Source organism: Berghia stephanieae, chromosome 9, assembly GCF_034508935.2.
Source record: "Berghia stephanieae isolate SIO BIC M18660-M18661 chromosome 9, UCSD_Bste_1.3, whole genome shotgun sequence".
NCBI classification, from domain to species: Eukaryota; Metazoa; Mollusca; class Gastropoda; order Nudibranchia; family Aeolidiidae; genus Berghia; species Berghia stephanieae.
This window is the reverse complement of record NC_088368.1, coordinates 7588966-7600866: the sequence shown is the minus strand read 5'-3', so window position 1 is coordinate 7600866 and position 11901 is coordinate 7588966. Positions and strand designations below refer to the sequence as shown.

The following is an 11901-nucleotide window of genomic DNA, read 5'->3' as shown; positions in this document are numbered from 1 at the left end:
GATCGAGTATTTATGAATATGTGTTTCTTTTGCCACCTAACAGCCAAATTTTAAAGGTTATTTTTTTCTATTATTTACATTGGAACGTGAGCTGTCAAGACAGGAACATGTGGTTTGCCACGTGCTTCTCGACCTTTGTTTACGTTTGGGGCACCTAACTTTACTGCTCTATCGCGTTATCGTGGCCATTGGATTCAAAAATGAATTATCTAACTCTAACATGATCGAAATATTTGGCCTAGATGGAAAAGCAGCCCACGAGGAAATAAGACAAATTTCGGGCAAAAAACGCACCACTAACAACAATAATTGTATTAAAGACAAGAATGGTAAAATATTATTTGAGAAAGAGGATATAAAGGAAAGATGGTGTCAATACATTGGCGAGTTATTTGATGATGACAGGCACCAAATACCTTTGCCAAGCAACACTGAAGGTCCTCCAATACTCGCATGTGAGATAGAAAATGCATTGAAAAATATGAAAGATGGCAAGGCTGAGGGTGAAGATGGCATTGTAACAGAAATGCTAAAAATTTTGAAAGAATTCTCAATTGTGAAACTAACAGATCTCTTTAATAGTATTTACAATACAGGCTATATTCCAGACGAACTTGCCAAATCGGTTTACATCACCCTACCGAAAAAACCAAAGGCGACAACTTGCAGTGATTTCCGCACAATAAGTCTGATGCCCCATGTAACTAAATTATTATTGAAGATCATCCTAGAAAGAATCAGGTCTGCCATCGATAATGAAGTTGGCGATGTACAGTTTGGCTTTAGAAAAAATAATGGGACAAGAGAAGCAATTTTCTGTTTAAATAATATCACACAAAAATACCTTGATCATCAAAAAGAAATCTATGCATGCTTTATCGATTACGCAAAAGCATTTGATAGGGTACAGCATGGAGAATTAATGACATGTCTGGAAAAGGCAGGCATTGATGGCAAAAATATACGGCTAATCACCAATCTATATTGGCATCAAAAAGCAGCCATCAGGATTCAGGGCGATCTGTCACCTTTCACGCCAATTAAAAGAGGAGTTCGTCAAGGATGTATCCTCTCTCTATATCTATTTAACCTGTACACAGAGTTTATCTTCCGTAAAACCGAGCACATTCCAGGTATTGTTATTGGAGGTAGGAGGATAAATAATCTGAGATATGCAGATGATACAGTATTGTTGGCATCGAACGAGACAAATCTACAGATCCTTGCAAATCAAGTAAACCTGAACAGTACAGCAAAGGGTCTAGAGATGAATGTTCAAAAGACGAAGGTAATGGTCATGTCAAAGAAGCCTGAAAAAAGCGCAAAAGTCCAAATTAATAATCAAAACATCGAACAAGTAGATTCTTTTAAATATCTTGGACAGACAATGACCAACAACGGAAAGAATGAGCTGGAAGTGAAAAACAGGATTGCTATAGCTAAGTCGAGGTTCAGTCAACTGAATAACATTTTAACTTCGCAACAAACGCAGATGAAAACGAGAATAAGAATACTCAAATGTTATGTCCACTCAACACTTCTCTACGGCTCAGAAACATGGACCTTGAACAAACAAATAGAGAAAAGAATTGAGGCCTTTGAAATGTGGACTTTCCGTCGCCTTGGAAAAATCAGTTGGAAAGAAAAGAAAACAAATCAAGAAGTCTGTGACATCCTTGATATCAGACCGACCCTAATGAAAGTAATAAAAACAAGAAAACTTAAGTATTTTGGACACCTAAGACGCCATCAAACTGTCAACAAGGACATTCTTGAGGGTAGAGTTGAGGGGAAAAGAGGAAGAGGCAGGCCAGCAAGAACTTGGATAGATGATGTGAGGACATGGACAGGATTGTCGGCAGCCGAATGCAGTCAGCAAGCTGTCAACAGGGAAGATTGACGTGTCATTTCAAGTCGACCTCAACCCATGAGATGACACTGGAAGAAGAAGAAGAAGAACTCTAACAACCAAATTAGAATTTAAATACTTACTAGCAATGACTCTCTTCAATGAACGACGAACTTATACAGTTGGCTATTTTCTCATAACCACTTGGTAGCAGTCCTTGAGCGCTACCTGTTGATGATTTAAAATTCATGAGGCATAAAATGAATAATATAATATGAACAAAATAATAAATGAATCAATTAAGGAATGAATAAATGCGCTGTTTTGTGTCTTGTGTGTGTGTGTGTGTGTGTGTGTGTGTGTGTGTAAGGGGGCGGGGGGGGGGGGGGTAATGTAGCTCAGTTATTAGAGAACACGTTTCTCAGACGCAAAGGGACCGAAATCGATATGTTTTGTTTTTTTAGCGTCCTATCGAAAGGATAGCATGGAATTGCTATTGTCCGTTTAACGCTATAGAAACCGGGGTAAACTACGACTCTATCTGCCTCATGACTCAGAAGGTCTACATAAGTTGTGATACTGTGAAATGACACTCTGCCTCTGATCTAGAGGTGCTGGTTCAAATCCTTTTGTCATGAACGCAAGGTTGAGTTTTTGAAAAGGCTCTTAACACACATGATTTCATCTTACTCAGGTGTAAAATGAGGTGTATAACTTTATTCGTCGAAAAAAAAATTATAAAGATTATGTGGATGTTTTAGGTTTTCAACTTTGTCAACTATCACAATTGATGAGACATTCATGACGAATGAGAGAAAATAGGATGACGTTGTAAAGCGAATAAACCTTTAGAATGATGATGATGATGATGTTGATGATGATGATTATGATGATGACGATGATGATGATGACGTCCATGGTGATGATGATTATGATGATGATGATGTTAATGACGTTGATAATGATGATGATGATGATGATGTTAATGACGTCGATGGTGACGATGATGAGATGATGGTTTATTACTGTTAACAATGCCATCCTCTCATCTCTCATTTGTTTTTATGACAAAGGGGAAATCCGAAACGTCAACATAATCTGTCTTCGTAAATTAACATTGAAGCCTCTACTTCATTTTGTTATTTTTGTTATCAATGTCACCAGTCCGGTCACTGACGCCGCTCAACATTTTTTTCACGTCGGTACGCGGTCCACTCGGCTACTCAAACGGGAAGGACAATGTAAATGTAAGCATGAATTCCACCATTATGAAGCCATCAAGAGGATAAGCGGGTTCTATTTCCGTCGGTGGTTAGGAAGAAGCGGGTTCTATTTCCGTCGGTGGTTAGGAAGAAGCGGGTTCTATTTCCGTCGGTGGTTAGGAAGAAGCGGGTTCTATTTCCGTCGGTGGTTAGGAAGAAGCGGGTTCTATTTCCGTCGGTGGTTAGGAAGAAGCGGGTTCTATTTCCGTCGGTGGTTAGGAAGAAGCGGGTTCTATTTCCGTCGGTGGTTAGGAAGAAGCGGGTTCTATTTCCGTCGGTGGTTAGGAAGAAGCGGGTTCTATTTCCGTCGGTGGTTAGGAAGAAGCGGGTTCTATTTCCATCGGTGGTTAGGAAGAAGCGGGTTCTATTTCCGTCGGTGGTTAGGAAGAAGCTGGTTCTATTTCCGTCGGTGGTTAGGAAGAAGCGGGTTCTATTTCCGTCGGTGGTTAGGAAGAAGCGGGTTCTATTTCCGTCGGTGGTTAGGAAGAAGCGGGTTCTATTTCCATCGGTGGTTAGGAAGAAGCGGGTTCTATTTCCGTCGGTGGTTAGGAAGTTTGGATTTGTTACTTATCAATGACAATAATGCATTTTGTACGTTCACAATGTAACGTGTGCCAATGTTATTCAAGTTATTTCTAAAAATTCCATAGATGCTACTTTAACCGACGTGTACATATATACAGGTCTGACATCCGAACCCACTTATGGCCGAATTAAACATTATTGTGATGGACAATACTTTGCGTCATTCTTTTTTAGATTTCCATTACAACAATGAGCCCAAAAGGAATTGGGTTATCAGACCTGCAAATATGTACACGTCGACTTTAACCAATTAACTGTTTGTTTTTAAGGTTTTACGGCGCTTGCAACACATTTAGGTTAATATATCAGCGCCAGTAAAAAGGAAGTACATGGGATAGTAAAAAGTTCTAGAATTACAATTTAAGCACCCAAGAAAAAGTAAGATATAGGGGAACTGGGAACAAATAGGGATTAGATGTAGATTCCAAGAGCATACCACCAATGTACTTAGTTTGAGATCACCTATAAGTCTCATTCGGACACAAGCACAAATTACACTCAAATGCTTACATTATACATTCAAAATAACAAATATAATAATACAATACAGAGAGATGATTTACAAGGGGAAAAATCATCTCCCAAAACAATAACTATGCATTTGACTGTTTCCCTCCCAGCTAGGACTCCGGCCAGGGCCAGGACAAAACCAAGTAATCTCATTCCAAGACAAAGACAGAAAGCATGTTGGAAAACAGATATAAGGGGATAGAAGACACAGTATGCCCCCCCCCCCCCCTGCCCACTATGGGAGGTCAGGAACCCTACCCAGCCAATTAACTGTGCTACTCTGGAAAGACACGTATTGTAAAAAATGGCCAGAAGCAAGTAGCAAGGTGTTGATAATAGTGGTGGTGATACTATCACTGATAGTGTTATTGTTGTTGTTGGTGGTCGTGCTGCTGCTGATGATGTGTTTTTAATGTTTTTAAGGGTTTTACGGTGCTTGCAACACATTAAGGTCATATCAGCGCCAGTAAAAAAGGAAGAAAATGGGATAGTAAAAAGTTCTAGAATTACAATAAAGCATCAAGAAAACGGAAGACAAAGGGGAATTGGTTCAAATAAGAAACAGGTGTAGATTCCAAAAGCACTCTATCAAAGTACTTAGTTTGAGATCACTAAAAGTCTCATCCAGACACAAGCACAGGTCCCCGCTAAGAGGAACACACTCAAATGTTTTACAAATCATATATAATATAAAGAAAGCATAATACAGTGCATAACAGAGAGATGATTTACAATGAAAAAAATATCATCTCCCAAAACTAACTATACATTCGACTGTTTCCCTTTCAGCCAGGGCATCTGGCCAAGACCAGGACAAAACCAAGTAATCTCATTCCAAGACAAAGACAGAAAGCATGTTGGAAAACGGATATAAGGGGATAGAAGACAGTATGCCCCCCCCCCCCCCCCGGCCCACTATGGGAGGTCAGGAACCCCACCCAGCTGCTGATGATGATGGCGATGGTGATGAGGAGGAGGAGAGGAGGAGGAGGAAGAGGAGAGGAGGGAAAGAAGGAGGAGAGAGAGAGAGAGAGAAGAAAAGAGAGAAAAAGAAGGAAGAAGAAGAAGAAGAAGAAGAAGAAGAAGAAGAAGAAGAAGAAGAAGAAGAAGAAGAAGAAGAAGAAGAAGAAGAAGAAGAAGAAGAATTTTAATGATATAACTATAGTTATTACCAAAAGTAATGCACAAATTATTCATCAATATGATTGATGATGATGATGATGATGATGCGGCTAAATGACTACTCACCAAACGTGAAGAAAGCAAATAAGACAAGACTTATTTGTAAAATGCACGCCATTTTCTTTCACGTCAAAACAGATCGACTAGAATAGAATATAAGTCGAAAACGATGATGACATGAATAGGGATGTGTCTGTGTCTTATCAGTATACATAATATTATATATACTTAAAATGTCATATCATCCTCGTCGATCTCTTAATTTCATACAGCTAAGGAATATTTTTGGATTCTCATCTGCTGTGTCGTCGTCATGAGCGATATGCAATTATCTTTTAAGATAAAGATCTGAACAAGTGTGTATGAAAGGTGTCAGACAAAGCAATAAAGAAAAATAGAAGAAAAAAAACCATCCCAAAAATTCAGTCTAACTCGACAGGGGATCGAACCTCAGACCTGATTACCGGTCAGACGTGCTACCATCACACCACAGAGGCTCCCGATAGTTGGGGCAATTTTTAATATTATATTTATATTCTTCACAAGGGGACGCGCGTTTCCGTTTTCTACAAGGAACAAGGAGAACAATTGTTTGCTTTCTTTATTTGTATTTTTGTTTTTTGTTTTTGCGAAACTATTATATTAGGTCACTTCAGCGCCAGTAAAAACGAAGACGATAGAGGAAAGTTGTAAATCTGAAGTTAAAAAGCACAGAAGAAAAGGGGAGATACAGGGGGCTGTTTCAAATCGGATTCGGAAGACTCCACTAGCAATCCATCCACCAGCCAATTTTGACAATATCCACTAAAAGTCCCATCCAGAGATAAGCAATCGTTGTTTTGTTTTTAAGGGTTTTACGGCGCATGCAACACGTTTAGGTCAGCGTCAGTAAAAAGGAAGAATGGGATAGTCAAATTATAGAATTGCAATTAAAGCACCCAAGAAAAAGTAAGACAAAGGGGAACTGGAAACAAATAGGGATCAGATGTAGATTCCAAGAGCATACCATCAATGTACTCAGATTGAGATCACCGATAAGTAACATCTAGACACAAGCACAAGATCCAACAAAGAGGAATACTCTCTAATGCTTACATTACACATTCAAAATAACAAATATAATAATATATAACAGAGAGATGATTTACAAGGGAAAAAATATCATCTCCCAAAACTAACTATACATTTGACTGTTTCCCTCTCAGCCAGGACCAGGACAAAACCAAGTAATCTCATTCCAAGACAAAGACAGAAAGCAAGATGGAAAACAGATATAGGGGGATAGAAGACGCACTAAGTACCTCCCTGCCCACTATGGGAGGTCAGGAACCCCACCCAGTTAAGGGTTTTACGGCGCTTGCAACACATTTGTTTTTGTTTTTAAGGGTTTTACGGCGCTTGCAGCATATTTAGGTCATATCAGCGCCAGTAAAAAGGAAGAATATAATTAAAAGGACTTGTCAAAGGAAAAAGTAAGTCAAGGGGGAAAAGGTTCAAATAGGATACAGATGTAGATCCCAAGGGCACACTATCAGTGTACTTAGTTTGAAATCACCTAAAAGTCTCGCCCAGACACCAGCATAAGTCCCCATTGAGAGGAAAACACTCAAATGTTTACAAACCATATGTTAAGAATAAAACAAAATAGTACATATGTTTTTGTTGTTTGTTTTGTTTTTAAGGGTTTTACGGCGCTTGCAACACATTTAGGTTATATCAGCGCCAGTATAAAGGAAGAAAATGGGATAGTAAAAAGTTCTAGAATTACAATTAAAGCACCCAAGAAAAAGTAAGACATAGGGGAACTGGGGACAAATAGGGATCAGATGTAGATTCCAAGAGCATACATACCACCAATGCACCTAGTTTGAGATCACCTATGGCTCATCCAGACACAAGCACAAAATCCAACAAAGAGGAATACACTCAAATACCTACATTATACATTAAAAATAACAAAAAATACATTACAGAGAGATGATTTACAAGGAAAAAAATATCTTCTAAAACAATAACTATGCATTATTCGACTGTTTCCCTCCCAGCTAGGACTCCGGCCAGGAAATGTTTTTTTGTTTTGTTTTTTTTAAAGGGTTTTACGGCGCTTGCAACACATTTAGGTTATATCAGCGCCAGTAAAAAGAAGAAAATGGGATAGTTAAAGGTTCTAGAATTACAAATAAAGTACCCAAGAAAAAGTAAGACATAGGGGAATTGGGAACAAATAGGGATCAGATGTAGATTCCAAGAGCACACTACCAAAGTACTTAGTTTGAGACCACCTATAAGTCTCATCTGGACACAAGCACAAAATCCAACAAAGAGGAATACACTCAAATGCTTACATTAAACATTAAAAATAACAAATATAATAATACATAACAGAGAGATGATTTACATGGAAAAAAATATAATCTCCCAAAACAATAACTATGCATTTGACTGTTTCCCTCCCAGCTAGGATTCCGGCCAGTGCCAGGACAAAACCAAGTAATCCCATTCCAAGACAAAGACAGAAAGCATGTTGGATAACAGATATAAGGCGATAGAAGACACAGTATGTACCTCCCTGCCCGCTATGGGAGGTCAGGATCCCCATCCAGAGATATGTTTTTGTTTTTAAGGGTTTTACGGCGCTCGCAACACATAAGGTCATATCAGCGCCAGTAAAAAGGAAGAAAACGGGATAGTAATAAGTTCTAGAATTACAATTAAAGCACATAAGAAAAGGTAAGACAAGGGGGACACGAGAGCACACTATCAAAGTACTGAGTTTGAGATCACCTTAAAGTCTCATCCAGACACAAGCACAGATCCTACTAAGAGGAACACTCAAATGTTTACAAATCATATGTTAAAAATGAAAAGAGTAACAGTACTTAACAGAGAGATGATTTACAAGGAAAAAAATATCATCTCCCAAAACTATAACTATGTATTTGACTGTTTCCCTCTCAGCCAAGGACTCCGCCAAGGTCAGGACAAAACCAAGCAATCTCATTCCAAGACAAAGACAGAAAGCAATTGGAAAACAGATAAGAGGGGATAGAAGACACAGCAAGTACCTCCCTGTCCGCTATGGGAGGTAGGAACCCCACCCAGATTTGCAACACATTTAGGTCATATCAGCGCCAGTAAAAAGGAAGACAATGGGATAGTCAAATTCTAGAATAAAAATTAAAGCACCCAAGAAAAAGTAAGACAAAGGAGAACTGGAAATAAATAGGGATCAGATGTAGATTCCAAGAGCATACCATCAATGTACTTAGATTGAGATCACCGATAAGTCCCATCCAGACACAAGCACAAGACCCAACAAAGAGGAATACACTCAAATGCTTACATTACACATTCAAAATAACAAATCTAATAATATATAACAGAGAGATGATTTACTAGGAAAAAAGTATTATCTCCAAAAACAATGACTATGTATTTGACTGTTCCCCCCCCCCCCCCCCCCCCCAGCCAGGGTCAGGACAAAACCGGTAATGTCATTCCAAGACGAAGACAGAAAGCATCTTGGAAAACAGATATAGGGGATAGAAGACACAGCAAGTGCCTCCCTGCCCGCTATGGGAGGTCAGGAACCGCACCAGGTAACTCGAGTGTAATCATGAGCTTGCTTTACATTCGTGTAACGGACCATATTTAGTGTTGGTTCGTTTATGATCTAATAAACGTCGACAATGACAAAGTTTCAATACAAATGACTTTATTTGTAGCATCATACTATTAGCCAATGTAGAAATAGGGAAGCATGACTTAGCAAGAAATGATAATGGAAAAAGGAATTGAAAAAAATGATTTAAAAAATAATAATCATGAAAATACAGTGAATCACGTGATGATGGCCATTTTATATATATATATATATATATATATATTTACTATATACAATACCGTGCACACATTTATTACTCCATAATATGTATTATTTATATGTATTATGTTAAAGTATTTAACAAAAATGAACACAACAGCTTCTTGAAAAGAACTCATTCATTCATACATACAATAATTAAATAGTCATTAAATCAATTAATTAATTCAACCATTCATTCATTCATTCATTCATCCAATATCAATTCATTCACGCAATGTTCATTCAACCATTTCTTGGCTTAAAATGGAAAAAAAATATTTAACTTTTAAGAATAAAACAACATTTCTTGTCCGGTACTTAACATTTTCTTAAATTTATTTATTTTATTTATTTACCTTTTTAAAATGTTCGGTTTGTTTGGTTATATAAAGGGGGGTTTGGACCCAACATTTCTCCTCACCAATTGCTGTTTTTCCTTTTTTTTTTTTTTTTTGGTTTTAAGTTGTTGTTTTCATTCTTGTAGAATACAGGACTTGTTATGTCCAAAGCTTCTAACAGTTTAGAATTGTTGACATCATGAATAATATCATTTTCTATACATATATTCCATATCGTCTATATGGCCAGTGTGAAATAATATTTCATATATAAAATATAAATTTACAATTATCATAATATTATAACAATGTCAAAACATATGAATGCTGACACTAAACGTCAATAATAATAATAATAATTATTATCTCTTTCTCTCTCTCTCTCTCCCCTTCTCTCACACATAATTCGCAGAGCAATAGAAGTTTCCTAACAGAGCGATAGAATTTTCCTAAGACAACATCAATTAAAAACAGGCAGTTTGCTTCTTTTTGATGACATGACGCCACTTACACAAAGACCTGCCATAAGTATCAAACAAAAAAAATGTGTGTACATTTTAAGGAAGGGAGACACAAAGCCACGTGGAAAGGACACATGATATATGGAATAGGAGAGAGAGAAAGTGTGTGGACCTGGGCCATTTGCCCTGTAAACAGGACTTTTTGTTTGTTTGTTGCTTTAGGTCTCTTCCAACACAATTGAGGTTATATGAGAGATTTGTTTGTTTGTTGCTTTAGGTCTCTTCCAACACAATTGAGGTTATATGAGAGATTTGTTTGTTTGTTGCTTTAGGTCTCTTCCAACACAAATGAGGTTATATGAGAGATTTGTTTGTTTGTTGCTTTAGGTCTCTTCCAACACAATTGAGGTTATATGAGAGATTTGTTTGTTTGTTGCTTTAGGTCTCTTCCAACACAAATGAGGTTATATGAGAGATTTGTTTGTTTGTTGCTTTAGGTCTCTTCCAACACAATTGAGGTTATATGAGAGACCGCTGAAACAAAAAAAACAAGCAATCTAACAAAAATAGTACAAATGTAAATCAAAATCATAACCTAAAGATATCATAAGCTAAATTATAAATAACCAAGAACAAACAGGCAGAGGATTTACAGGAAAAAAAATATCCCCTGTCAAAAATACAATCACAAACCAAAGAAGCAGGATAGGCTAGTAAAGAGAAGAAGAAACGACATCACTATCGGATCGTACACCCATGCGAACATCATAGGTATATGATTCAAGGGTGATGCTCCCATCCAACCACCCGCAAAACAGGACTTTCAATATTATACAACCATCCAATACTTTTGCTTGACAAGCTATTTGATGTAACACAACATTCGCTGTCTTTCCTCTAGCCACATTTTCTAAACAAATTAAACTCTGAACAGATAGCTGTGCTGTGGACCAGCGTAAAATTCACAGACCTGTGAGGTCAACGTTACGACCCCATCCTTGGGCTTGAGGGGATTTCCACCCAAGGCCCAAACATTTGCTAACCTTTGTGAAAATAAGAATCAGTTTATTTGCGAGAGATAGGGGAATTGAAAGGAAAAGTCTCAAGGCATCAAAGACAAACAAATGTAAAAAAAAATAAAAAGTGTTTAAATTTTGAAGGAAATTCATAAGTTCTGAGCAATGTGATATTTCTATATGACAGTTCTATATGACTATCATCCATAAATCTGGAGCTGCATGAAATATACACATTCTTTGTGTTAAATTTTCGCAGGGCAACCCCTGCCGATAGCAAATATCTTATGGACATTTCAATGAAAACACTGACGTATTACATTTATTTATCCCAATTTCTATGCAGTTACAATTGCACCAAGCCTCTAGACAGAACAAATGCCTTCAGCAATGTACTTTTCACACTCAACATACCAAGCAATCACTTCTGTGTGGAGATGGGGGATCGGTGACAGATAAAAATAATCTTTAAAAACCACAATATGTAAAATTCCAACAATCTCAACGGGGTTGTTTTCTATATATGCGAGACCGGTGCTCAATGATTTGACCAGAGAGGGTCCCCAATTTGTGACCAAACTCTAAGTGTGTGTAAGAAGAGGTCATGAGTTGTCTTGGTCCGTGGTCTCATCTGGGTATCGTGCCTTGTAATCCTCCAGGGTCTTCTGGATGGTGTCCTTGGAATATTTACACTTCTCAGACTGGCAGGCACAAGTAAACTGTTTCCACTTGATGATCCAAAACTTTTCTCCGTAGTCAAAGCTGAAATGGAATAGAACAGACAAAATAATTGATAAAAAATTCTAATGAATTTATGTAGGTCAAAGACGGTC

General features: G+C 37.7%; 2 protein-coding genes across 11 annotated transcripts in view; both read right to left on the bottom strand.

Moving 5' to 3' along the window:
* LOC144979586 (uncharacterized) overlaps positions 1 to 5658 on the bottom strand; it is a 22597-nt gene extending 16939 nt beyond the window's left edge. The window contains exons 1-2 of the mRNA XM_078926342.1: positions 5455 to 5658; positions 1993 to 2077 (exon numbers count right to left, since the gene is read on the bottom strand). Coding sequence (XP_078782468.1) covers positions 1993 to 2077; positions 5455 to 5506 — 137 coding nt within the window. The 5' untranslated portion in view covers positions 5507 to 5658. The remainder of the gene's footprint in view (positions 1 to 1992; positions 2078 to 5454) is intronic.
* A 3929-nt stretch (positions 5659 to 9587) lies between these two features.
* LOC144979581 (uncharacterized) overlaps positions 9588 to 11901 on the bottom strand; it is a 35182-nt gene continuing 32868 nt past the window's right edge. For 7 of the 10 annotated variants that reach the window (XM_078926328.1, XM_078926330.1, XM_078926333.1 and 4 more), the window contains one exon: positions 9588 to 11830. In XM_078926328.1, coding sequence (XP_078782454.1) covers positions 11671 to 11830 — 160 coding nt within the window. In that variant the 3' untranslated portion in view covers positions 9588 to 11670. The remainder of the gene's footprint in view (positions 11831 to 11901) is intronic. The other 3 variants (XR_013646735.1, XR_013646734.1, XR_013646736.1) reach the window with 1 other exon arrangement.